Source organism: Fusarium sambucinum, chromosome IV (genome assembly GCF_050947815.1).
Source record: "Fusarium sambucinum isolate potato_lamoka chromosome IV, whole genome shotgun sequence".
Classification (NCBI taxonomy): domain Eukaryota; kingdom Fungi; phylum Ascomycota; class Sordariomycetes; order Hypocreales; family Nectriaceae; genus Fusarium; species Fusarium sambucinum.
Genome location: NC_139291.1, coordinates 4,786,866 through 4,813,104, shown reverse-complemented (window position 1 = coordinate 4,813,104; position 26,239 = coordinate 4,786,866). Strand labels below are relative to the sequence as shown.

General features: G+C 50.1%; 9 protein-coding genes across 9 annotated transcripts; 5 read left to right on the top strand and 4 right to left on the bottom strand.

Moving 5' to 3' along the window:
• Nucleotides 1–74: 74 nt before the first annotated feature.
• FSST1_001627 (Frag1/DRAM/Sfk1 family-domain-containing protein) lies at nt 75–1,018 on the top strand (the record flags this gene model as incomplete). The annotated part of the gene is made up of 3 exons (XM_083227539.1): nt 75–104; nt 155–602; nt 666–1,018. The coding sequence occupies 3 exons, from the start codon at nt 75–77 to the stop codon at nt 1,016–1,018; spliced, it is 831 nt and encodes a 276-aa protein (XP_083091809.1).
• A 758-nt stretch (nt 1,019–1,776) lies between these two features.
• FSST1_001626 (uncharacterized protein) lies at nt 1,777–4,212 on the bottom strand (the record flags this gene model as incomplete). The annotated part of the gene is made up of 3 exons (XM_083227538.1): nt 1,777–2,459; nt 2,510–4,069; nt 4,155–4,212. The coding sequence occupies 3 exons, from the start codon at nt 4,210–4,212 to the stop codon at nt 1,777–1,779; spliced, it is 2,301 nt and encodes a 766-aa protein (XP_083091808.1).
• A 1,467-nt stretch (nt 4,213–5,679) lies between these two features.
• Nucleotides 5,680–6,815, top strand: FSST1_001625 (protein-tyrosine phosphatase-like protein; the record flags this gene model as incomplete). Its single annotated transcript, XM_083227537.1, has 6 exons — nt 5,680–5,759; nt 5,814–5,854; nt 5,909–5,984; nt 6,034–6,216; nt 6,273–6,481; nt 6,532–6,815. 6 exons carry the CDS (start codon nt 5,680–5,682, stop codon nt 6,813–6,815), a joined length of 873 nt encoding a protein of 290 aa, XP_083091807.1.
• Nucleotides 6,816–6,885: 70 nt separating this feature from the next.
• FSST1_001624 (tRNA(Thr) (cytosine(32)-N(3))-methyltransferase) lies at nt 6,886–8,271 on the bottom strand (the record flags this gene model as incomplete). Its single annotated transcript, XM_083227535.1, has 2 exons — nt 6,886–7,709; nt 7,914–8,271. The coding sequence occupies 2 exons, from the start codon at nt 8,269–8,271 to the stop codon at nt 6,886–6,888; spliced, it is 1,182 nt and encodes a 393-aa protein (XP_083091806.1).
• A 434-nt stretch (nt 8,272–8,705) lies between these two features.
• Nucleotides 8,706–9,785, top strand: FSST1_001623 (uncharacterized protein; the record flags this gene model as incomplete). The annotated part of the gene is made up of 3 exons (XM_083227534.1): nt 8,706–9,083; nt 9,134–9,340; nt 9,393–9,785. 3 exons carry the CDS (start codon nt 8,706–8,708, stop codon nt 9,783–9,785), a joined length of 978 nt encoding a protein of 325 aa, XP_083091805.1.
• Nucleotides 9,786–13,341: 3,556 nt separating this feature from the next.
• Nucleotides 13,342–17,371, top strand: FSST1_001622 (uncharacterized protein; the record flags this gene model as incomplete). Its single annotated transcript, XM_083227533.1, has 5 exons — nt 13,342–13,377; nt 13,872–14,000; nt 14,126–14,540; nt 14,724–16,816; nt 16,874–17,371. The coding sequence occupies 5 exons, from the start codon at nt 13,342–13,344 to the stop codon at nt 17,369–17,371; spliced, it is 3,171 nt and encodes a 1,056-aa protein (XP_083091804.1).
• A 715-nt stretch (nt 17,372–18,086) lies between these two features.
• On the bottom strand, nt 18,087–18,728 carry FSST1_001621 (ubiquinone-binding protein COQ10; the record flags this gene model as incomplete). Its single annotated transcript, XM_083227532.1, has 1 exon — nt 18,087–18,728. The coding sequence occupies one exon, from the start codon at nt 18,726–18,728 to the stop codon at nt 18,087–18,089; it is 642 nt and encodes a 213-aa protein (XP_083091803.1).
• A 282-nt stretch (nt 18,729–19,010) lies between these two features.
• Nucleotides 19,011–22,603, top strand: FSST1_001620 (adaptin N terminal region-domain-containing protein; the record flags this gene model as incomplete). The annotated part of the gene is made up of 7 exons (XM_083227531.1): nt 19,011–19,021; nt 19,083–19,268; nt 19,332–19,450; nt 19,513–19,709; nt 19,768–20,151; nt 20,202–20,427; nt 20,475–22,603. The coding sequence occupies 7 exons, from the start codon at nt 19,011–19,013 to the stop codon at nt 22,601–22,603; spliced, it is 3,252 nt and encodes a 1,083-aa protein (XP_083091802.1).
• A 538-nt stretch (nt 22,604–23,141) lies between these two features.
• Nucleotides 23,142–25,831, bottom strand: FSST1_001619 (GTPase-activating protein RGD2; the record flags this gene model as incomplete). Its single annotated transcript, XM_083227530.1, has 3 exons — nt 23,142–24,001; nt 24,056–25,496; nt 25,604–25,831. The coding sequence occupies 3 exons, from the start codon at nt 25,829–25,831 to the stop codon at nt 23,142–23,144; spliced, it is 2,529 nt and encodes an 842-aa protein (XP_083091801.1).
• Between the last annotated feature and the right edge of the window lie 408 nt (nt 25,832–26,239).

Sequence of the window (26,239 nt, the reverse complement as noted above, 5' to 3'; positions counted from 1 at the left end):
CAGCCAACTTTCATCAAAACACCAAGAATTACATCACCACAACACACAACAACACAACACAACATATACTCGAAATGGCTGTGAAAGGCGTCTTTTCGTACTGGGTATGCTGAAACTACACTTCCCTCCAGACGAATATCTCTAACAAGAACAGTGGTTTCCAGTACTCTCAGGCCTAGTCTGGTGTGGGATGCTTCTGGGTCTCCTACTGGAATGGCAAATTAATCAACATGGTCGTCGCTATCCTACGCAGTCTCTCCACTCCGACGTCGCATACATTTCAAACGTCGGCGCTGACCGTCTGTGGCCGCTCTTCATCGCTGGATGCGTCCTCACTTCCATTTTCCTCGACGCCGCTTTTCTTTCCGAGCGATGGCTGCGACACAGGGGTCGTCTTGCGCCCAACACGACGCTTATGGAGAAGATCCTTACCTGGCTCTCGATCGCTTTTGCTGCAGTCGGTACTGTCGGGCTCATCTGCTTGTCCATCTTCCGCACTGGCAAATACACTAGGCTGCACCATACCTTTTTGGCTCTCTTTATTGGAGGTTACCTGATCTCTGCTGTCTTTATCTGCTGGGAGTATCAGCGTCTCGGAATTAGTAAGTCCAGCGTCTATCTGTCTTAACCTGGTGAAACAAGTCGCTGACCAGTCGACTCAAAAGACTACCGGGAGCATCGCGTCCTTCGCATCTCTTTCTGGGTGAAGCTCACCTTCATCTTGGTCGAAGTCGCTCTTATCATCGCCTTTGGTGTTACCAGCCGCATCAAGCAGCGAAATGCCGCCGCCATCCTTGAATGGGTCATTTCATTCATCTTCACCTTCTACGCCATCTCCTTCGTTATCGACCTGTACCCTGCTATCCGTACCAAGCCCCGTCACGCCAGGCACCAGAAGTACGTACCTTCTGCCGTTGTCGATTCCAGCAACCCAAGCTACGAAGGATCGCGCAGCAACGTTAACGACAGGCGGGACGTTGAGATGGCCCAGAATGCTCCTCCTCCCAGAGACTTCTAATTGAAGTTGCTACCCAAGAAATCGCACCAAAATCAGCGATCGCATGTCAAACTTGATGTTTGGGCAGCACTCAAGCTCACCTAAATTTGACCACTACATACACTACTTCTCATGTTATATGGACTTATGCCGGAATGATTCCCCCTTTTGCATGGCGTTTGGATTGGAAATTGGAATTGGCTTGCATCATTAGAAAGAGAGACTTGCATAATGTTTCTATTAGTTTTGCTTAGACAAGAATTAACAACATGTATCAACATTTTCATAAAAACTATTCATTTCACTTGTGCGAGACCTGGTAGATGTCCCAGTGGGTAGCAGAAAAGCTGGGCTCCTGAGGTATGGTACAAAAATCAGTATTGCAAGAAGTGTGGTCTAAGTAGTATAGACTGACTTGCTAATTTCATCTCTTATCTCGCATCTTTTACCAACCGTACACTCTCTTGCGGAAGCTTCGGCCTCAACGACATGAATATGACAACAATTTTGATGTATTTCACGATGAAATGCGTCATAGTTGGAACATCAACGAATAAAACAACTCCTTCAACTCAAGATGTCAAATACAATCCTTACTTGTAGTACAATATATTACCGTTAGTAGCGGCCAATTGTGAACCGTAACGCTTTGCTATTAACCGTTCCAACGTTCAAAGAAACAGGAATCCAGGGAACCCGATTTTTACGCCCAAACACTATCCTATCAACTTGCCCAACCCAATTCATTATCCGTAACTTTGTCTTGGCGTATTGTCTGCTCAATTATCCAAGTTCTCTCTAAACCTGGAATCTCTTGAGGGACTGTGACTTTGTCGTGCAACAGGGTCCTTAATCGCTGGGGGAGGAGTAATGGCAGGAACTTGTTCGTCATCATCTGAGTCACTACTTACAGGACTCACACCACGTGAATCATGTAGTATGTCACGGTCGCTCGACCTCGACTCGCCATTTGTGCCACGGCCGGCAAGTGCAACGTCTCGCATGCTTGTTGCCCGGTTGTCGAGACTTGTGGCACTGTGGTTGGTGTCGGGGTCTCTCAGAGCGGCGCCACCGACGAAGCTTCCTCTCTTATCGCCTTGGCTTTCGCGATCCTTCTCTCCGAGAGACTTGCCTCGCGAGAAGCGATTCTTGATCCACCCTTTGACCTTGGATGTCGGTGATGTCGCGTCACTGGGCTTTCTTCGGCCCCGCTCGGTGCTGCCCGTTTCTGTGTCAATAGCTGCTTGTGCATCCTCTTCAGTCGAACCAGGCGCGGCTGCTGTAATAGAGGACGAGGCGGCATCCTCACTTCGAGTGCTTTCGCCGTCGTCAATAGCTTCCTCGCCAGAAACCGCTGTGTCACCTTTAGCCTTTAGCTTCTCTTCCTTGGCCTGGCGCCTCTCCTCCGCTCTGGCAGCCTTCTCCTCAGCCTTCTTTGCCTTATGTTCCTGCTTTTCTTGATCTGTTCGATACGTTAGCAAAAATCATGAATGCTCACTTTAACAAACATACCCTTGAGCTTCTTGTTGATTTCTCTGACCTCGCGCTCACGCGCCTTTTGCTTCTCCTGTTCAGCTTTCCTAGCTTCCTCTTCCATCTTGAGCGTGGCAAGGCGCTCTCGCTCAATTTCGGCCTTCTCATTGATGTTATCCAAAATGGGCTGCATCCTCTTGGCTGCAATAGCGTCTACATCATGAGGATCCATGAACTTTCCACCTCCGATGTTAATTTTGCCCTTGTTCTCATTGCGAGCTTCGTGGCTAGCATTCGCCATCCGATGAGCCTTGACCTCCCACTCACTCATTAAAGCAGGATTCACTTGACCAGTCTCATTATACACCTTCTCATCCATACCCTGTAGTCGAGCCGTGACGTTGCGCTGCGCTGCAGCTAGCAGCGCGTTACGGTCATCTTGACGCTTCTTTTGGTCGACCTCTGTGAGCTTGTTAGAGAAAAGTGACATTTGTTGCCGGATTTTTTCGGACTGTTGACGGTCGTTGATGTCGCCGTCACTAGAAGATCGACGGCGCAGCTTTGTCAACGTGAACCGCCGCTTTGGAGATGCCGAGTCATTTCCATAGTAAGATTGAAAGTCTCGGTTTTTCTGGTGTTCCTGTTCCAGTTTGGCCAATCGTTCTTGGGCTTGCTTGTATGCAGCATCTTGGAGATTGACATATGGCTTCGGCTGTGCTATATCGGAGTCTCGTCCTTGATTTTCCTTAGCCTCGTCAATTATCTTTTGCTGCGAGAGGTACATCTTTCGAGCCATTGCAACCGCCGATGCATGAAGCTGCTCGTTATTCTGTCGTTCATCCACCTCTGGCTTAACCGGAGGGTTCGACGTGAACATGTTGCGAGTCATGGTAGTGACCGGCACAGCACCTGCGTTATCGGTTGCTGGCTTGGACTTCATGCTTGCCCTATGCGCAAGGGTAGCTCCGCTAAGAGCATCGGGTCGTCTATTGGGCTGTGGGGACGATGTGGCAACGCTGCCTGGAGCTGAAGGTGTAGATTTAGCTCGTCGTCTTGTAGTCGACATGGCTCCTTTCGCTGCAGCAAGAGACTTTTGCCCTTGCAGTGAAGTGTCGGGTGACGCTAGATTGGCCTGTCGCATAGAGTTTGTTCGGTTCGCGTTGAATGCTTGAGTAGCAGCCGAATTTCCCCATCCTTCATGGGCTTTCTGTTGGCTTGATGCTCGATTCAACGCAGCTGTAGCAGAACCCACGGCTTGAGTAGCAGCAGAACTTCCCCAACCTTCATGTGTCTTTTGATGGCTTGGTGTGTGGTTTAGTGCAGCGTTGGCTGAGCCAACAGCTAGAAGTGCGGCTTTGTGGCCGTCGGAGTTGGATGCTGGTTCCCATGATGGTGCCATCTTATAATTCTTTGCCAAAGCGGCAGCTGCGGATGCGGATGACGTCTTGTCGGGTTTCCAGAGTTCGATAGGCTTTTGATTAGACCATCCAAGAGAAGCGGCAGCACTCGCAGCAGCACCGTCGGGACGAAGGCCAGCAGATGGATAACTAGGAAGATCTCGGGGATCTGCGTATTTGAGACGACCCGAGTTGTTGGCTCCTATGTAGCATATAAGTGTCAGAATGTGTTAGGCCACGCCGCAGGTGGATGACGAGTGTCAGCCATAAGGGACTTGGGTACATACCTGGAGCCGCTGCCGGCTGCGAATGGATCATGGTTGGCTGCTGGGATGTGGTGGGCATTGTAGTGCGACTCAAAAGAGTGCTTGCTCAGCTACTCGTATTGGAGCAACGAGTGGATGCTGCACTGATGATCGCGATGCGCCCAGCGCGTGGGGAAGAGAGTCTTTGCAGGGCCGCGAGGCCTTGTGGCAGAGTTTTGGGATGTGTTTCCAAGGATCTTGGCCGATTTGATGTCGTTTGGTGTTTAATTGACTGTTGTATCTGTCTTATACATGGGTGTGCCGGATGTTCGTCTTGAGGTGGGAATTGCTTGACTTGTGGACCTGGTTGTCTTTTTACAGGGAATAATGATAAAGGGTACGAGGACTTAGTATAAAATACTTTGGTATTTGGTGGTGATGAATATGTATATCGGATGGTTGATTTCAAGTCGAAGCAGCGTGGAAGAGTTGGAGAAATAGAGCTAGACAGAGGAATACGGGTAAAAGCAAGATTTATTCAATTTACAAACATAAACGATGATGCTGTGAGACCCTCGTGGCGCTGGCGTTGGAGTCCTCACTCTAATGGCGTTGGCCCCGAGACGGTGCTTTCCTTCCTTTCCTTCAAAGGCAAGCATACCTACGTCAGGGTCACTTCCGTAGCTCTTTCCCTTCCCGGCCCTGCGATACGCTACCCCAGATAGTGCTAGTTATGACGTCACATCGACCTTGGCGATGATCTCAGGTGTCGGCGCTAGTTGTTAGCTTCGCACAGTGACAAAGCTATTCGTTCTTCGGCTTTGGGTGTAGGTGATGGAATCTGTTTGTCACGATGAGAAACAGTCTCGACAGTACTCGTCTATAATCTCTTCAGCTCCGCCAGGTTTCTAAATGTCTCAACATGGAGACATGTATCATCAGACAATACACATGGCTATTGTAGTACTATCAATCCGCACTGTACCAGAGTAGCCTATCATTTTTTTAGTCTCGTCTATTCATGGGAGACATCTTTCTTCATTGGCACTATTTTGACATCAACTAAATTAAGACATTGAACTACAGACCTTGGATACGAAGAGGCCCTAAACGGAAAAGGATTCAAAAAAAAAAAAGAGGCGTCTTATCCCCTTCAACCTCAATTGGATTGCAGAAGAGACCAAAGTCCTGTGCCTGAAACCTTGGTCCTCTCTCACCTGAGAACTAACGGTGCGTCTTGTCTTTCATTTGTCTTGGTTTCGGAATGGCTCCTCGGTGCTTTCGGTAGTGATATTGAGATCGTCGCTGTTTTTCGCTCTTTTAGTTTGTTTTAGCCCTCCTCTAGTGGTTGATTTGAGCCCTCCGATCTCTTGCGGTGCTTTTCGCTCCATTGATCGACTTGCAAAAACCCTGGTTTCAAGTCCGTGTTACACACTAACTATTCTCCCGTCCCTTTCTTTCTCTTCATTCGCACAGCCCAGAAAGCCACGACACGATTACTTGACTCCCCAGACCCTTAGATCAACCGTACTGATAGTCTTGGGAGAACAGGTTTCTTGGCATTACCATGACTTCTCACGCTGGTCTACAGAATGTCCTGAATTTTCGTGATGTCGGTAAGACGGTCAATGACTTCTTGGGTACAAGGTAACACACATTGACATCCCCGATATATTGCAAAAACTGACTCACACATGTCAGACGAATTCGTGAGGGCTTGGTCTACCGTTCAGCAAGACCAGGTATGGATGGACAGCACCTTTATGGACATATGCAGCATGCTAAGAACCTCTGAGATGATGCCACCCTTCTAGACAGACAACTCATCAGGGATGGTCTTGGCGTCAAGACAGTCATTGACCTAAGAACCAAGTAAGACCTTCAGGTTATACACATCACGATTGTATACTGACACGTGCAGAACTGAACACCTCAACCAAGCCAAGAGGCGCAAAGAGCAATCCAGTATTCCTGCACTCGTCAAGTCTAATGAAGCCCTTGCTGAGCCACTCCAAATCTCTGGTCTGAACTATCGAGACGTCAAGATCACAGGCCGCCCGTTCGAGCTGTTTCTTCTGAGTCAGTTATCATGGTGGGATTTTTTGTAAGCTATCAAGAAGCAATCACTTGTAGTACAGAAACACTGACCCCTTCCTACAGTCGCGTTGTTTTTCTCTTTCTATGTGGCTATCGTACTGAAGCCATAAATATCATCGGAGAGAAAGTTATGATCCCACGTGGGCTTATAGGGCTGGGTTTAGATACGCTCGACCAGTCCACCAAGGAGGTCCACGAGGCCTTGTCTCTCTATGCTGACCCATCAGCTCTCCCTTCCATTGTTCATTGCACCCAAGGCAAAGACCGAACAGGTAAGGGGAAGCGGTCTTTTCGTTTTGCACCGGGATTAACTTTTGCCTAGGCCTCATCTGTGCTTTGGTGCTCATGATCCTGGACGTGCCTATCTCCGCCATCGAGTACGACTATGGTCTCAGCGATGAGGCACTTGTTCCCGAGAGAGAACAGCGTCTTATTGAGATTCGAGAAATTGGCTTGACGGATGAATGGCTTCACACCGCTGATGATATGATTGTTGGCCTTCAAAAACACCTTGACGACAAGTATGGTGGGCTCAATGCGTACCTAGATGGCATCGGATTTGGTTCTGATGATCGAGCCAAGCTACGGGATGTCTTGCTTTACTGAGACCAAGGTTCAGTGCAGGGGACGTCATCACATGAGGGGGAATTGGATGTTCATCTCAGGGTGTTGTCTTCTATTTCTTTCTAAATCGACCCTGTAACCAGCATCTATACATCTTGAGCTTTGAGGCTCTGTTGACGAGCAATCGTCGATCAACAGCAAGGTTCTCCACCTCGAATCGGGATGATTCTTCTGTCTTAATTTCCTCTGCGTCTGTGCTTTGAACAGTATCAGTCTTTTCAGGGGTATCGCTGCCACCTTCTAGGGCTGCTGGGGTCTCGTCATTGGCATTCTTGCCTGTCCAGATATCCGAAAGTTGATCCTTGTCAAAGAAGTAGACACGGGTGCCATCGCCTCGAATGTAAAAGTTTTCATCCAGATATCGACCCTTGCGGAACCGAACCTGGGCCAGGTCTCCTCTTCCATAATCTCGGAAGCAGACCAGGCCACCGGGCTTGAGAACTCGGTAAACGTTATCAACGGCCTTGACCCATTGATCAGGCGACAATGCAGAGAAGATGAAAATAAGTACGGCGACATCTACGGAACCTTCTTCGAGTCCAGGTGGTAGGCTATCACTAGCGACGTCCCATACGTCAGCCTGGATGAAGTCGGTATTGTACGCTTCATTCTTGCGAATGACCTCTACGGCAGTCTTTGAGTAGTCGCAGGCATGGATCTTCAGTTGCGGGTTCTTATTCTCGGCCAAGACTGGGAAAGCCGTGTTACCAGCTCCTGCGCCAATCTCCAAGACGAGCTTGGGACCAGCATCCTCCTTGGTTACCTCGGCTAGAACAGGAAATTCCTGCTGAAGCCATTTGCGATTCTTGAAGAAATTGGCGGCATTGTTCTTGTAAAATAAATTCCACCATCTAGCGGGGTCCTGACTAAATTTTCCTGAGTTTTCATGTTAGCGACTCTTCATGTTTTGAGTTTGCAGAATTGAAAAAGAGTGTATTAGGTGTGAGTCAGATGGGAGCGAAAGAATAAGAAGGAATAGTTTGTCTTCAGTAGTATCAGATGAACTATGCATTGGTGTTGTATCATCAGGAAGCACCTGGAGTAAAAAAGATCGATGTGAAAGCTTGGGTGGTGACTTACTCTTCTCAAAGTCCGAGACAGGGTTTTGGCGCTGTTTGGCATATTGCTGCTCCGCATACTCCTTGTATGCATCGTCAGTCTCAACGTGATCCCAGGCATTGAACTCGAAAACATCGTCTGCTTCGCTCAGATACCGGCTACCAAACTGGAAGGGATCACTCCGCTTCAAGTTATTGGTGGGATCATGCGATCGGTGAGGCGGCATCTCATTAGCCTCGGTCTCGGGGGCGACGGCTTCGATGACGGCCTCGGCGACCGGATCCTTGACGTTCAACGCGGTCATTTCCTGAACAGGAGCAGGAATAGACTCGGGTGTCGGGCTCGCAACGGCCTCACCACTTAGCGTTGAAGACGCCATCTTGGACTTGCTATGTCCTTGAAGCATGCACTCGCAGGCGCAAGTAGTGTGCTTGTCACAGCACTTGTATTTGGCACTGTCGAAGTGAGGATGAAGGATGCTCGAAAATCAAGAAAAATTTCTGTGGAAAGATGGATTTTGTCTTCAAATATTTGATGTGGGACTTTGGCGTAGCCAATGAAAGAGCGCGCCGAGTCTATCGGAATTTATAATATTCCGACCCAGCAGCTCCATGACAGACAGCCAATCACGAGCGACCTGGCCCAGCTGGTGCACGTAGCATTAAGCCTCCTGTGTCCAATTGAGCTGTATCATTGTGAAGTCAATCATCAACCCGAACACTCTCGACGGCCATATTGAAGCGACACAACTCTATAACATCGAAATTCTTACTCACCACATCGACGCGATCAAGTTCATCCCACAACGGCAACATGGCTACTTTGCTCGCCCGACCGCAACCTCAGCTATCGCCAGCTGAAGCTCTCCATCTGGCGCAACAAGCACCCGCCATCCTGAAGAGCAACCCCAAGGCTTTCTCAGCATCGCCTCTTGTATCCCTCTTCTCAGCGGCTGAAACCGTGGAACTATGGACAATATATGAGAACCTCATTGTTACATGTCTCCAGACGGGGGACGACGATTCAGCGCATCTGTGCCTGGAAAGATTAATCCTGCGGTTTGGAGACGAGAACGAACGCGTGATGGCACTCAAGGGTCTTATTAAAGAGGCAGAGGCAACAAACAACAATGAACTGCAGACAGTTCTAAAGGAATACGAGGATATCCTGCAACAGGATGGCACAAACATTGTGAGCATATTGTTTTGTGGATACCAAGATGTTGTACTGACAGACACAAGTATATCGCCAAGCGACGAGTAGCCCTTTTGCGATCTATGGGAAAGACGCCTGAGGCGATCTCGTCATTAGTATCGTTGCTCGAGTTCAACCCCACTGACGCTGAAAGCTGGGCAGAGCTCTCGGATCTCTACCTCTCACAAGGCCTGTACTCCCAAGCTATTTATGCCCTAGAAGAGGTCATTGTACTAGCACCTAATGCGTGGAACGTATGTTACTCCCCTTTCCTCATGACCGACTACGGCTGACACTGCTCTATAGTTGCACGCAAAGCTGGGTGAGGTAACGTTGATGGCAGCCAACGAGACAAGCGATGGATCTCCTCAGAAGTATCTTGCAAGCTCAGTGAAGCGGTTCTGCCGAAGTATTGAACTTTGCGAGGACTACCTCCGAGGATATTACGGTCTGAAGAAGGTCACCGACAAAATCTTGACCGAAGCCACCAAGTTCAAGAAGCAGCAACCTGAAGACGACGGATTCTCTCTACCAGACCAAGATACTCTTCAAAAGCTGAACCAGGCGGCTACTCAGAAGTTAGCAGAGATTGTCCGCAGATACGGAGCTCGGGAACCTTTATGGCAGGGGTACAATGCAGATGAGATCGCTGCTGCTCGGGAGTTGCTTGACAAGTCGTCTTCAGAGGTTGTCCGGTGATCGATCATGTAAGCAAGGGCTTAGACCCAATGATATGGCTAGGATGCTGCATTGCAGATGCCGTGACTCCAAAACAGTGTGCACAAGGTGAAGATAAGCACCGCCAGTCTGCCAAGAGGGTTTCTCCCACCGGATGAGGTGCGCGATTAGCTCGCTTCCTAAAAGTCTAAGGCCTGCAAAGGTGGAAGTGGCAGAGCATGCACAACATGGGCTATGGCGGCCTTTCGAGGCCCCTAAAGACTTACAAGTGGAGGCAGCAACGCCGAGTTGGGCATTGCTGGGCATTCAGGACGTGGCGCCATACAAGGACATGCTGGTGGGGTCCACCCAGGTTCCAAACGGAAGATGATCGAGTTTATTCACAGGAGAGATAGGCTGAGTTTGCGGGATTGGGACTACTCAATACTTCTGCTGACTTCGTTGAACGTTTAGGCAGAAATTTACCTATCTTTATCAGCGAGCTTGTTTTCCTCCACACGTGATGTCTATGCGGCGTCAAGTTAGACCAGTATTGGACATCAAGACTACAGCATGATACCTCGGCTGGTTTTGCTGCATCGTGGTGAATAGCATTGGCATCGAGACTCCAAATCAAGAGTGGATTGTCTCCACGTTGAATGCGTAGCATCATGTTTGTTCCCCTGGCGGCTCATGATGGCCGCTTTTTATGGATCACCCACGAACAGCCGAGTCTTGCGGAAGAACCGACATGGTGCAAACGGGGACGATGATCAATACACCCCAGATCTCTCGGTTTTAATTTAGGGATTGCTACTCTGAACTGATTTCGAAGCATGCATCAATGCTAAGAACATGAATCGACCATGGCTGTTTGACCGATATTCAATGGCAGATGATAAAATACAAAGATATAGGGTGTCAAATCAAACTCGAAATGTCGTTAAATCTTGACGTGCCTTCGCCACTGTACACTTGGCCACCTCTGGATGGTGGAGGCTCTGCGGGAAGACGCAAGTGCTGATATTTGATGTCGAATACTCTTAGTTGGGTGGTATCAAGTTGAGGCAAGTATGTGTGAATGTGAGAAGCAGTTTATGGAAGGTCCATGCTACTCCCATTCTGTAATCGTCGGTTAGAGCTTGCACGTGTTATGATTCACTCTAGGTAGAGTGAAGACAACGACTACTGTCTGCAAACGGCTCACTGTTGCAGCGACCTATTTACCTTATTTGGTTGTCTCATGATGAGCTGGCTTTGGGTTCCTACTATCGGGCCTCAACACTGAAGATGGGGCGCAAATCTCTCTTGTCAGCCAGTCGCAGAATGGAGGGCAGCGGGTTAAAGAGGACTGTTGCAGGGCGAGGAGATCACTTCGTTCTGGTTGACGGAAGGAAGAAGGGCAAAAGAAAAACTAAAAATGACAGTAAATGGAGATATAAGGGTTGCAGTTTGCCAGTGCCTCAGGTTTCTTCCTCGTCCTTTCATCTGCCGCGTGTTTGCTTCAATGATTGAGTATCAAGCAGTATCCGGTATCACCGCCTATGAAAATTTAACTGCTCCGGGTAGCGACACCTGCGCCTCGGTCCGTTCCGATTTCTTCGTTTTACATATGATCAAAGACTGAAGGATAATTGGCCAATGCCGTTGCACAGCCTTTGTCGAACAGAACGACACATATTCATCCAAGTCACTCAGGCGGGACAGCAGGCGACCAGCTTGCCGACTTACACTGTTGTCAAAGATTTGGAAGTGTCTGATACCCAACTTAGAAGGCGGCATCAGCTTCAGACGGATACTGCCGACTACTACTCTGGTGTTTAGTTGTCAGTTCCGAAAGCCTCCTCCGGCGCTAACAGACAACGATATCATTCTAGCGGTCAGAGCAACAAAAGTCTATCATTCGACGACAATGAATCAACGGCTTAGCCACATCTCCACTGGAATTCAGTGTCTGCCTCCCCTAGCAACAGAAACGGCAACGCAACTGAATCTGTGCATCTTGACTGGAGGTTGCGTAACGTTGGGCTGCAGCACCGCCATGGATCCTTTCAGCCCAGCTGAAGAGTCAGAGTCAGTCCATCCAAACTGGCAAGTTCTGGCCCTAAACTGAAACGCCTGTTTACTTTTCTTGCCTTTGTTTGGCTGTTGTTTTCGATTTTGCTCGATTTCCTTCTTCCTTCTTCTTTCCAGCCTCTGCTCGTTTGTTGTGCGTGCGACTGGAAAGAAAACTTTTTCTATCGAAAGAAGTCCTTTCGTCTTGTGCCCTACCTTACTACCTGACTGGCCGATTCACTGCCCTACCTTGGTTATTAATCGTGGTTTTTATTTCGTCTGATTACCTATCCGTTGTTGAAACGATTCGTGTAAACAGAAAGTCACTGTTAACTTGCACTCTTCGGGCAACTTTGATTAAACCCACCCCACCACCTTCCCCAAATACCCGCTAAACAAGCTGGTAACTGTCCACTGCCGATTCACACAAAACATACTCTTTATGGGGATGACTTCTTGATATTAAAACGCTTTTATCAGATCTGTCAAGCATCAACATCTCAAGATACTCATATCGAAACGGTATGTAATGAATTCTTAACCGGCGTCTTCTTTCTCTTTCTAGCAATGGTCCCTTTTTCCACATGAACATCCCGTCCATCCCATCCCATCCTGTCTTGTCTTGTCTCGTCTAGGTTGCATCTGGGGGTGGGCTCAACTCCAAAAAAAGATGACCCATGTGATCACGACTGGTTGTGTCAAAACAGCAAGCAAACATGCCCCGGCAGTAGCTTAGCAGAAACAGGAAGCAAGTCAATGACTGCATGACATTCATGACGATGCCCGCTACCCTACGGCATACGCTACGCAATGCAATGCAATGGCAATGGCAATGGCAATGCTGCTAAGGCCTTTCGTACCTCGTTGCGGTCTGGTTCTCTCCCGGCGATGCCACGTCTACGTCCAGTCCAGTACCTACCTATTGTAACATCGCGACCACTCTCACAATAACCCTGGGTCCTTCATAGACGTCGATATCATTGGGCTCTGACGGCTCGCTCGTCTTTTTTTTTTTGGCCCCCACACAGGGTTGGGCAACCGCTTTCACAAAATTTTAACGCCCTAGCACCGACTTACAACAAAGACGAACGTGAACGGACACGGGGGGTAGCGACCTGACAGGCACAAATGGGTACGGGTGAGTTACGGAAGCCTGGGATAAACCGGGAGTTTGGCGAGCCAAGGACTACAACGGCTCCAAAACACAACCACTCAAATTAATGGACCACTGCAATGACTTAGCCCAAGCATCCCGCCAGCTCCAGCCCAACGAGCGCTAGAGCCCTAGCAGCACGCTTGAGCAGGGTCCCATTGACTCCATCAACAGGGCGACGAACCAGGGCTCCCTAGTCCAGCTTAGTCCAGGTCCAGGTCCAGGGCGGCTGACAAGACAAGAACGAGGTTTTGGTGCCCAGCAAATCCAGTTGAGAAACACATGGCTCGGGTTCACGATACAGAAACGTCGTTATTCGACTACTGTGCTGATGCCCACTCCATGCTGTCTTTTCTTTTCTAGGGCCAAGCCAAAGAACACGCACACAGCATGATGCCCAGACTGCTGTGCCAAATGGAGACTTGGGTTCGCAGAAAAAGATTTCTGTGCCGCTATGCTGCTCGGGGCTCATGCAAGGGAGAGATCCTAGCCAGTCAGGATATTGACTTTCATGATTTTCGTCTCAACAATGGTTTCACCTCGTGCCCAATTTTACTAACTTATTGCTGCGTTTAGTCGAAGACATCAGTTTCCTCTAGCCTACAAAGTGAAGTTCACATTGGCATCCTGTGACCACGAAAGTTGGCTCTCTTTTGAAATACTTAGACGGTACGGACACACCCAAAAGTAAGTATGTATATATACACACACCCACAGCTCCGGTTCAACAAGCTTTCACCGTTACGATACAACGGTCGTTCGTCGTTTCAGTTGAATCGCTGCTCGGAAAGTCTCTTGATCGTTCTTGTTACAACCGAAAACAACTGATTCTCCACGCTCAACATTTGGGAATAACGTCTGCATCCATTATCTAACGCCTATTCCAGATATCATCCGGAGTTTTGTCCAGTGACCCATAGGAAAACGATCTGGAACCCCTCACCGCCGATCGATTTCTGCCGCTCCCATCCTACCTTTGCTCGCAGCCGCCGCCTGAATCCACATCACCCCGCCCACACTACTCTGGGCTCTTTGCGCCTGATCCTAACGTGCGCCGTACAGCACTTCTATTTGTTTCGCTACGTTAGATACAACTTTGGTACCCTCCTCCATTAGCAACCATCACTCGATTCTTGTTCTGTCAAGTCCGCACCCAGTTTCACTTCACAAGCAGGCATTTCCCCCGTCTCACTACGCTTCTTTCGTGACCAGCCGACCTCTCGCCTGTCACGCCCTCGTCATCTTTAAGTGGCGCACTCACCAATTCAAATTTGACCCCTCACTCGACGCCTGTCGCGCAAGTCCAGTTCTTCCTCGCCCCTCGTACCAGACCAACGCTTTCCGTTGTGTGTATTTTTTCTGCCTACTGAGGTGCACCGCGGCTACAACAAACCTCGTCCTCCGTCTCCCGCATCGTTCCCTCTGTTGCTTTGGGGGCTGCTCGGCATTGTTTTCTGCCCTGTCAGCTGAACGCTTGCTTGTGTTTGCTGCCCTCTTTCTTTCTTACCTACGTACTTTCAGCGCCTTTGCTCCGGCTGTCTCTTACGGATTGTCGTGGGCAGAGGGCATCCCACCCAAGTATTTGCAATGTGAGTGTCCCTCCCTCCATTACTTACCATCCTTCCCATATCTTCATGCGTCTACGTTCCTCCCCTCCCTCCCCTCTTCACTTTCTCATATCCACCCTTCTTGTTGTCTCAACTGCGCCCCCTTTAGTTTTATTTACTTGTCTCTCTTACACCAACGCTTCGTTCCTTGCGCATTCTGCTCAGTCACTTGGCTTACATTTGTTTTGAACAGGCTCAAACAACGCCCCTCCTCCAGAGCCCCAACCTCAGCCAGTCGTCCTACTGAGACGTCCACTTCTTCACACACTTACAGCGACGACTCTTCTCAAGAAACAGGTAGCCAGGACTATAGTTCTGACGAACTGTACGACGACGAAGACGACTACGACGACGACGACGACGGTCTTGGCCCGTCCGACTCTGCTTCAACTAGCGACCACGATCAGCATTATCGTCATCACGTACCGGCTCAACGTCAGCACCAACTTCCTCCTCACCACCAATACCCACCACAACATCAATTTCCCCCTCACCAGCAGCAACAGCTAGCTCACCATCAACCGCCTTCTCGTCAACCACCGCCTCACCAGTCGCATCAGTTGCAGACTCGTCAACCAGGTCCTCCCCAGGATCTTTACTCACCTGAAGAGGAGCCTAGACAACCTCACCGTCGACAGCGCCGCGATCGTCAGGCGCCGCCCACCGCCAATCTGGAGGATCCTTATGGATATGGCGCGCCCCTTGGCCGTGGTGGATATGGACACCCACAGGCTGCGGCACGCCCCCCTCGTCCAGGCTCAATGTATGGCAGAGGCCAGCAGCCCGGTTACCAGAATCAAATGGCACCTTATATGGGAGGAGGGTACCCTGCGAATGGCCAAATGGTGCCATTCGGCGGTTACGGAGACCCAACCAGCCCCTATGGTGCTCCTGGCTATGGAGGAGAAGGGAGAGGCATGTACGACATGATGCCTTATCAACAACAACCACCACCACAAAACGGTTTCTATGGTGCCGTACAACCTCATCCATACAGCTTGCAGGCTCAAATTGCCGGGATGCAAATACAACATCGGTCGCCGCCACCACCCCCTGCCCCCACTGAGCCACCCGCCAAACCCGCCACGCCAGCTCCTCCCAAGGAGGACCCAGAAAAGATTCGATTGGAAGCCGAGATTGCTGCTTTCAAAGCTATGGAGGAGAAGGTAAAGGCTGCCGAGAAGCAAAAAGAGGCAGAGGCACAAATCCGAAAAGAAGCCGAGGAAGCTTTCCATCGAAGAATGGAAGATATGAGATTGGCTCAGGAGGAGGCCAAGAAAGAAATCGAGAAAGCTAGACTGGAGGCAGAGAAGGCAGCTCGGGAAAGAATGGAGGCTGAACGAAAGGCTGAGGAGAAGCGTGCGCAAGAGCATGCTCGAGCCATGGCAGAGGCTGAAGAGAAGGCACGACTCAGGTTCGAAGCCGAGATGAAGGCCGCTGAAGATAGAAGAAAGGCTGAAGCCGAGGCTCGAATTCAGGCCGAAGAAGACGCCAGGAAAAAGTTTGAAGCTGCTGCAAAGGCGGCCGAAGAACAACGGAAGGCAGAGGCTGAGGCTCGTGCGCAAGCCGAGAAGGATGCCCGTGAAAAGTACGAAGCTGAGATGAAGGCGGCTGCCGAACAGCGCAAGGCAGAGGCTGAAGCCAAAGCTAAGGCTGAAGAGGAAGCTCGCCTAAAGTATGAAGCAGAATTGAAGGCAGCCGAGGAACGTGGTAAGAGGGAAGCTGAAGAGCGAGTCAGAGCCGAACGTGAAGCTCGCTTGAGATTCGAAGCCGAGCTGAGGGCAGCTGAGGAGAGGAGAATTAAAGAGGAGGAAGAGCGTAAACAGGCCGAAGAGCTTGCGCGCGTGCGTTTCGAAAAGGCTTTGCAGGAGGAAGCGGCAGCCAAGGCCGCTGCTGCGCAGAAGGCACAGGAGGAAGCTGAGCGCCTCATGCGAGCTGAGCAACAAGCTAAAGAAGATGCTGCAAAGAAGGCCGCCGAAGAAGCCGAGAAGCTCAAGAAGCTGGAAGAGGACGCCCGCGCAAAGGCAGAAGCGGATACTCTCAAAAGGATCGAAGATGAAAAGAAAAAGGCCGAAGAAGCAGCCGCCGCAGAGGCGGCTGCAAAGAAGGCTGCCGAAGAGCTCAAGGCAAAGATCGAAGAGGAGACCAAGGCCAAGCTCGAGGAAAGCAACAAGACAGCGGAGAAGGCTCCAATTCGGTTCAAAGACGCCGTTGGTCGCAAGTTCAGCTTCCCTTTTCACCTATGCGCCACTTGGCAGGTAAGCAATGCAGATTCTGGTCAACTAAAAAAAACTCTGTTGCTAACGTTCGTCCAGGGTATGGAAGACCTCATCAAGCAAGCTTTTATGCAGGTTGATGTCTTGGGTCCTCACGTCATGGAAGGCCACTACGATCTCATCGCCCCTGATGGCGAGATCATCTTGCCCTCTGTATGGGAAAAGGTGGTTCAGCCTGATTGGTCAATTACCATGACGATGTGGCCGATGGATAAGTTGCCTCAGTTGGGACCAAAGATGCCTGGACCTCATCCTAAGCATCCCCACGCTATCCCTATCCCGCCTGGACGTCCCATGGGTATGGGTGTGCCCCCAGGTATGCGACCACCTGGTATGCCTCCACATGGCCGAATGCCAGGAGGAGGAGTTCCACCAGCTCCGGGATGGCCGCATGGAGACATGCGTCCTGGGCCAGTGCCTGATGTTGTTACCGTCAGCCCTGCGCCCGGCAAGCCAAGCAAGTCCAAGAAGCCATCCAAAGACCACGGTTCAGGCATGGCCGGGTTCTTATTCGGCAAGCCCCAGAAGAAGAGGTAAGTCCCTGGCTTTCCCATGATAAATCACACACAATACTAACATCCACTTTTTAGGTCTAGCAGGAAATGAAGAGCACACTTATGGCTTCATGAGAAGATGAATATGCAATTTTGTTTTGTCTTATTAAAGTTTTTACTTGTTAGCAGATACCTCACCGGCATCGGCTGCCGGCTTGATTTGGAAAACGATTTTTTGTTCTTGTTTTTGTTCTGTTTGTTTTGTTTTTCAAGTTGGAAAAAACGAGAGCGGATTTTTGGTCCTTTCCCAACTCATGATTAGCGTTTCATATCGCAAAGGCGTCGCAAATTGTCCTATATGCATGTGGATCGGAGTATGATGATACGATTCGAAAGGCGATACTATGGAAAGGGAACGAACGATCCAATGTTGGGAACTTGGTATTCTTCTGGCAGAAACAGGGCCGAAGTGATCAAAGTTCGGGTACTGGCGCAAAGATGACGCCTCTCTTTTTTACTTCATGTTTGATTTGAATATGGTGGACCAGCTCGTTGGATAGACACAGCTGTTCTAGACACGCGTTATGTAGAATGATTGGAGTATGCAGAATGTCGTTAACTTTAGAATTTTGACTTTGTTATTGTGATAGGATTGCGATTGCTCAGCTACCATGTCTATGTTTGAGTGAGATGTTATGCATATAAAAATACCTGAATACCGAGGTAGGTAACGGAAGAGGGGGTAGCAACGAAATAGTCTAGAGCTTTCGTTGCGAATTCAACTTTTCAAATGCTCGCTTTTCGAATGCCTCTATCATCATGCTTGCTATTTTGTCGGATACTGCAGCACTTACAGCGCCGTAGAGGGGGTTGGTAAACTGAAAGTCGATGGCGAGATGGACTTCTGTACGTGGTGAAGGTGGTTCAGCAATTGACCTTACGGACCAGCGTGTCACTAAGCTCCGGAAGACGGCTGATGCATCAGGCCCTGTACCTCCCGGGACAGTCTCTCCACTGATGGCTTCAACGGATTGACCTGGTACACAGCGCAGCCGACTGGTGAAAATTTCATCAAATCCTCCCCAGCCAACATGCAGGTCGGCGAGTGTAGGATACCGCTGGGCGGTGGTTGGGTCAGGATCAGACCAGCGAGTTACTCGAGAGCGGGAGCAGTATGGAACAAAAGAAGAGTAGGAGTCGACGTCGGCAATGAGATCGTAAAGAGGTTCAGAAGGATATGGCAGAATGCGGTGGGCAGTCAACCTTTGGGGTTCTGAGGAAGGGAGAGAGATGAAAGAGCGGCGCAGATGTGTTGAGGCGCAACTGAGGTTGGTGATGTTTGATATGGAAGCTAATGGGCGGGGGACAATCGCCCGGCGTGGAAGGAGACAAATAGCCATTGGAAACGGTTATAGTTTTGATTGGATTTTTAATATCGAAATGTCACCGTCCTGTAAAGGCCATGGTCCCGAAGTCAAGAATGAATCGTCGAGACAAGGAGGAAAATAGGTAAAGTAGAAAATCTATGATGGTGTTGAGGCTCTGTTGGTAGCCCCCACCTAACTCAGTATAACTCGCTAGGCTCTTAGGGGATTACACTGCTGTCGAGACTCCCCAGCTCGGGCCGTCCTGGTTGCCGAGTCAAGGGCGGTGGGTGGTCGGTGGTAGGGATTGATTCCGTCATGCTCAAACAGTAAAGGCGCTGCTACTGTACAGATACGTACTCAACACCAACCCATAACATAGCATCTTAGCAGCACGCGATATCCACCCCCTTCGCTGCTGACCAGAGCATCCTCCTCCTACCGACAATACTATATACGAGATGCGCCGCTCGATCGTTCCCTTGCGAAGCTCCTGAGACCACGTCCCTATCACCTAAATACCTTAGCACTTCCTCCTACGGTCGACCCCACGCTCGCGGGGCAGCTTCTCAACATGTAGGCCGAATTGAAGCTGTGAATATCAACATCTTGGACTGGCGCTGACTATGTTGCGCGCAGGTTTGAAAAGTCACTTTACGACCTCATCCGGGGGCTACGGAACCACAAGGGCAATGAGAAGGAGTATATTCAGAAGAGTCTCAAGGAGTGCCGCGCCGAAGTTCGCAGCCAGGATATGGGTACGTTTGATACCTTGGTAGAGCTACATTGATGAGGCTAGTTGCTGACGTTAAGTGGCCAGATCTTAAGGCGACGGCGCTTCTGAAGCTCATCTACTTGGAAATGGTTGGGCATGACATGTCGTGGGCATCGTTTCATGTGCTCGAGGTCATGTCGTCGCCCAAGTACCACCAGAAGCGAGTGGGATATCTGGGAGCTGTCCAGAGTTTTAGGCCCGACACCGAGGTTCTGATGCTGGCTACTAATCTGCTGAAGAAGGTTCGTTGACATCAGATTGTGCTCATCAGCATCAGTTTCGCTAATCATGATTGTTCAGGACCTTGGCACGACGACACCGACAGTTATATCTCTCCCCATTGCGACCCTTCCCCACGTCATTACTCCTTCACTGGCTCTCTCAACACTGCAAGACTTGCTACCACGCCTTAGCCATAGCCACTCGAATATTCGAAAGAAGACGCTGGTGACGCTTTATCGTCTCGCTTTAGTATACCCCGAAGCTCTTAGAGCGGCATGGCCCAAGATCAAGGAGCGGCTCATGGACCCTAATGAGGACCCAAGTGTCACGGCGGCCATCGTCAATGTGGTTTGCGAGCTTGGTTGGCGAAGACCGAATGACTTCCTGCCCTTGGCTCCTCGGCTCTTCGAGCTTTTGGTTGATGGTGGTAATAACTGGATGGCCATCAAACTCATCAAACTCGTACGTGCTTTGCTGTCGTTACTATCTCGCTACTCTACTGACTTCGATAGTTCGCTACTTTAACGCCCTTAGAACCGCGACTTGTAAGGAAACTATTGCCTCCTTTGACCAATATTATTAGAACGACACCCGCTATGTCTCTACTGTACGAGTGTATCAATGGAATCATCCAAGGTGGTATTCTAGGGAACTCTGACGACTCTGGCACTGATGAGATCGCTACACTCTGCGTCAACAAATTGCGAGGCATGATCATGATAGATGGCGACCCCAACCGTGAGTGCAATAGTGCAAATATCGGAACGAGAACTAACCATATCTAGTCAAATATGTTGCTCTCCTAGCGTTCAACAAGATTGTTACGACACATCCTTATCTAGTATCTCAGCAGGAGGATGTGATTCTGGAGTGCATTGACAGTCCCGATATCACGATCCGAATCCAGGCTCTTGACCTAGTACAGGGTATGGTGACTGGTGATAACTTGATGTCCATCGTCAGCCGCCTCATGAAGCAGCTCAAGCTATCTATGCCCGGCCGGGATAAGTCTCAACCAGGGACCCCCCCTAACGATTTCAATGAATCCGAGGATGAGTTCGCAGAGCCGATCCCGAAGCCCAAGACTGAATCGATTCCTTTGCCCGACGACTATCGAATCGACGTCATTGGAAGAATTCTTAGCATGTGCTCAAAGGATAACTACTCAAGTGTTTTGGATTTTGACTGGTACATCGACGTTCTTACACAACTTGTCCGCATGGCACCAGCACCTCGCAAGGTTGACGATGATTCAGGCCCCACGGATAAGGCAAGGGCTAATGTCTCGGAGAAAATTGGCGATGAGCTGCGCAACGTTGCTGTCAAGGTTCGAGTGATGAGGTCGACAGCTGTGAGAGCAGCAGAGATTATCCTTGGCCAGCTCAATACCGATACACCACCAGGATATAGCATTACTTCAGGTGCGCTGAAATCAGTAGCCTGGATAATGGGCGAATACGCCTCACAACTAGCTGTTGCAGACGAAGGTCTGAATGGCTTGTTACAACTTATCCCCCGGACAAATAGCCCTGAAGTTTTAACGACAACTCTGCAGGCCGTCACCAAGGTTTTTGCGACTATAGTTGGAGATGAGAGTGAGCCGTGGACAGCAGAGAGGAAGTCAAGGATATCACTGCTCATGGCACGCATCATCCATGTCTTTGAGCCTTTGGCATTGCACCCTAGTCTTGAGGTTCAAGAGCGAGCGGTCGAGTTCACAGAGCTACTGAAGCTCACGGCTGAGGCTGCTTCGTCTCAACCAGCCTCGACAGATGAAGTTGACCAAGACCCGCCTTTACTTCTGACCCAGGCTATCCCATCCTTGTTCAACGGCTGGGAACTTAACTCGGTGTCCAAGGATGCTCAATTAAACGTTCCAGTGCCGTCAGGACTTGATCTGGATGAACCAATTCATGCAAACTTGGCCAAGTTGCTATCGGAAGCCGACTCCATCACATTAGCCACCGATGAGTCGGACGAATTCGAGACATACTATCACCAAAGGCCCCCGCCTACAAGCATCGAGTCATCTGCGCCAGCCATTAGTAGGATAGCTGAACCCAAAGAGGATTACGTGAGCTCCTATCAACAAGCCGACGAGGAGACTTATCTGGACGCGGATATCGTTGCCCGGAGAAAGGCAGAACGTGTCGAGCGCAACAGAGACGATCCCTTTTATATCCCCAGCAACGAGACTCCCCGCACTTCGACTCCTATCCATAACATCCTCCAGAGCAGTAACGGCCCCGATCTGGACATAGACTCTATACCTATCATGCAATTGGATCTATCCAGAGCCGGGACTCCTGCTGCACAGCCTCCACGACCGGAGCCGAAACCAAGACAAAAGGTTGTTATCGCAGCCGATGAAACCCTCGAAGGCAGTGCAAGTGGAGGTCTCCGATCTTATGACTCGGAGAACAATTCAGACAGCCTTTCCAAGTCCAAGGCGCCCAGAACCAAGATAAAGCAGGGCTTACTCGGTGTGGACTCAAGTGGCATTGGGTCGTTCAGTTTGGAGGGACAACCATCAACTGGCCTGGACTACGAGCAGCAGCAGCGCGAAGATGCCGAGATGCAACGAGCTATGAAGGAAGTTGAACGACTCCGTCTCGAGATGCAGCGCGCAAACGAGCGCATTGACGTAGCGCAGGGTGTTGACGTTGAAGGTACTGTCGTCAAGAAGAAAAAGAAGAAGCCAAAGAAGGACGTCATTACCGAAGGAGCAGAGGGCGAAGAGGCCAAGCTCAAAAAGAAGAAAAAGAAGGCACCTCGTGCTGTGGCCCTAGATGAAGGTGGGGATGATAGTAGTGCTCGCGGCGTCGATTCACCCGCGTCTGGAGGCGATGTGGCTGTGACCAAAAAGAAGAAGAAGAAGAAGGCCCCGCGAGCTGCCGAGATTCAGGATGAGTAGGGAGACCCTGGGAGAGAAATGAGATGGATACAAGCCGGTTAGAAGACCGAACAAGCATTTGATAGCATAAAAGGGACATCCAGACACGAGAAGGAAGAGGGAAAGCAAGCTGAATAATAATAAGCATCAAAGCATTTTGACCTTATTTCACGTACCAAGTCATAATGTATTCGCTAACTGTCTCATACTGTAGAATGTCAAGACGTATTTGAAACAAGTCTCTTAACGAATAGGGAATCGCTGTCATATCATGATACAACATAAATACAAAAATAGACCAGATCCAGAAACCATAGATCAAAGAAAAAAGTACAATGACTGTTCTTTTTTACTCATGTTCCATTAACACATACACATGGGTAGGTCATGTGGCCGAGTCGTTCGACGTTGCCTTAAACCCGACCCTCTCCATTCTATAACTTCAGCCTCGCTATATACCAATTCCCAACTCCGTTCAAGATGAGGGCGTATCTGCGTCCGATTTGACCAACATATTTCCTTTCGATCATGGGCTGTAACTCGGTTCCGTGGCGTACATCTAGTCTTCCATCGGAGCATCCTCGAGTTGCACTCCACGAGTTGAGTCTGAAGGCGGAGTCGATGGAGTCGATGGCACCACAGGAACTCGCTTACCGCCAACAAACTTGGTCGGTGTTCGTCCTGTGCTATCGCGGCTATCACGCTTGTCTGAGTCGGCATCAGATTTGTCCTTCTCTGCCTCGCCGTTCACGGGAGCAGCGCCATCGGGCTCGGGGACCTCAAGACTCTGTCGCTTGATCACTCCACCAAGACTGGTACGGTGTCGGTCAACAGCCGACGCTGCTGTTGGGCTTGCGATGGGGAATCGGGTCTCCGGTCCACCAGTGCTACGATCCCGGCGGTGACCGCGCGGGCCTGGGGCAGGGCTCTTATCACGGCCTCGGCTTGCGCTGGCCTTTTCAAGCAGAGCCCTATTCCGCTCTTCCATGAGGGCCTTACGGTTGCTCTCGTCGGTACTAATGGCTCGAGGTCTGTTGTTGCTACCTACGGAAACTGCGTGGGGGTTCATGGACATGCGCTTGAGGGCGCTGAAGATCGCATCCTTGTGGGCAAACAGGTCTCGTACCAATCGGTACGCATGCTTCTCTTCCATAGTGAGAGAAGTCTCGGTTCGAGGTCGCAAGATGCAAGGTGCCAAGGCACTGGCAAGAGATGCAACATAGGTTTCATCAGCAGAGGTCAGGTCGATAAGACGAGTGAAGTGGTTCATGCAAGCATCAAGCGTTGCAATGTTTGTAAGGCGGAGTTGCGACAAAGTAGACTGGAGAGCAGCGATACGGGAAGACTCGTCAGCATCTGTCGAGGGGGTGGAATAAATAGTTCGGATAATTTCGTAAACATGAGAGGAGACCAGAGAATCTGACACAATGTTAGTCTACTTTACGATTCAAGTTTGTGGAAAGTCTTTCTTACCGGGAAGCTCCAGAAGGTAGATCTTGAGCAGACTAGCAATCGTGGGGATATCAAATTCATCAAAAACATCAGGAGAAACAGGCTTGCCGTCGTTGACCTTGGCACGTAAGCGGTGTGACTGTGACAGCGGGACTTCCAACAGCCACACGCCGCGCCTGGCTTCGTCGCCTTCAAGATCGGGGTAATGGTGATCCAGATAGGTCAAGATAGTTGTGACAATCATGGGCACTCGCTTCTTATCAGCCCTAGCACGAGCCTCGAGATCAATACCAAACGTCTGCTCATCCACCTTGTTGTAGTAGTTCTCGTACACCACGACTTTGGGCACAAAGCTTCCAGTGCGATAATTCTCAAGCAGGTACCGCAGGTCGTTTTGCGGTTGAATGGTCTCTTGAAAGAGCATCATCTGGTCCACAGTAGACTGCAGACTGGGGATGACATTTCCGATAGTGCCTGAAAAGTCGAGGATGACCGTCTTGACGGCCTTAAGGCGGTCAAGCTCACATCGCTCAAGGAACTTGAGATGGAGATGGATCGCCTCCTCAAGCTCGCATCGCAACTCATCAAGCTTACGAACGCCCTCGCGGTACTTCTCGTCAGCTTCACGTGCTTCCCGTTGCATGCGCTGGCTAGGGGTCTCGTTCGGGTGAGAGTTGTTGAGAACTTTCCAGTTGGCCAGGTACTCGCTGACTGTTCCAACAGGAGATTCGGCGCCTTCAGATCCGGTGGAAGCAAGCGAGAAAGTGCGGTTGATAGATTTCTTTTCGGGGACACCAGCCATTGTGAAAGCCTTGGATTGCCATTGGTAGAACATCTTGGAGCTGTTGGCAAATGTGCTGCCCACGTTGCCAATGAGTCGCAGGAAACCGTTGTTGACAAGATCTTGGCCAATGCGCTCGGCATAAGTGACATTGATGTTGCCCATGCTTCGCTGCAGATATTCGACAATATCGGAACCGGAAGAAGTGTTAAGATACGTCCCCAGAATCGGCACCTTGGTCTCGCCCATCTTGATGCTGGAGAGCATTTGGGAAATAATCTTCTTGACTTGTTCGGGCTGGTAAGTGTCGTCGCCAATCTCATAAAGCTCCTCTTCCTCGATCTCCTCTTCCTTGTGCGGCTGGACCTTGATTTCGGGGATGTTCTGGCCAGCTTTGGGGCTGGTTTCGGGATCCTGGAAAGCCAATTTATTTTCCTCCTCGAGATCCTCAACTAGTCGGCACTTGTTGAAGTATACGGATCGGAGCTTCTTGACAGCCTCGGCTTGACGGTCGTGAGCTTTGATTCGGACCTGCAACTCATCCTGGGAATCTTGGATGCGAGCCTCGTGAGAGTCGCACCAGCGGGAGAAAGGATTGACGACTAGATCGCGGATGCTCTGGGCGATGCGACGATGGTTACGAGCAGCATCTTGCATTTCATTTCGCATGCCATCAAATGCCTATAAACTCATTAGCTGGGATACTTGGTCAAAAAGGCGCTGATATCGCATAGCAAATCGGCGGCGCACGCAAAGAGCGCTTTCAGAAGTGAGATATGTCCACGCACCTTACGAACGGTAGCCCCATCATCGCGACTGAAGCCACCAGCGATCTTATCAGCAGCAGGAGCAATATCACCAAGGCGTTGGCCATAAGTATCCTCGGCCTCGGCACGTAGACGTGCGATAGTCAGAACTTGTCTATTCTCATGGACACCTTGTTGCAGCTTGGTGAACAGGACACCTAGTCCTGCAGCATAGTCGCTCGACCAGAAGGAATCAGCAAACCCCGGCATGATGGTCTGCCTTGTCCGGCCCCTTCGATTGATGTGGTGGTTATGCGGTTTCTGTTGTTGTTTTTGCCAGAGCAAGAATCAGAGCCCTAAGCTCTTTCGTTTTTAGCGGTGGGGGAGTTGCGAATGAGTGGTTCGCAATGTGACGGTTGAGGTAAGGGCGGCTGTGACAGTGAATGTCGTCGCGATCGTCGTGTATTTAGGGGGTAATGTCGGTCGAAGGAGGTGGCCGTAGGTGTGGTGTTGTGCAGACAGATGATCGTCGCCGTTTGTCGTATCCGCTGCGTGTCTCTGTCTTGCGTAGGCTAGGTTCGTGAGACGGCTACTGCCGATGCAGGGGCAGTAGAGTTGAGAAGTTGGATATTGTTGTGCGAGAATCAGGGATTCCGAATCGGGGGTAAGCATGAACAG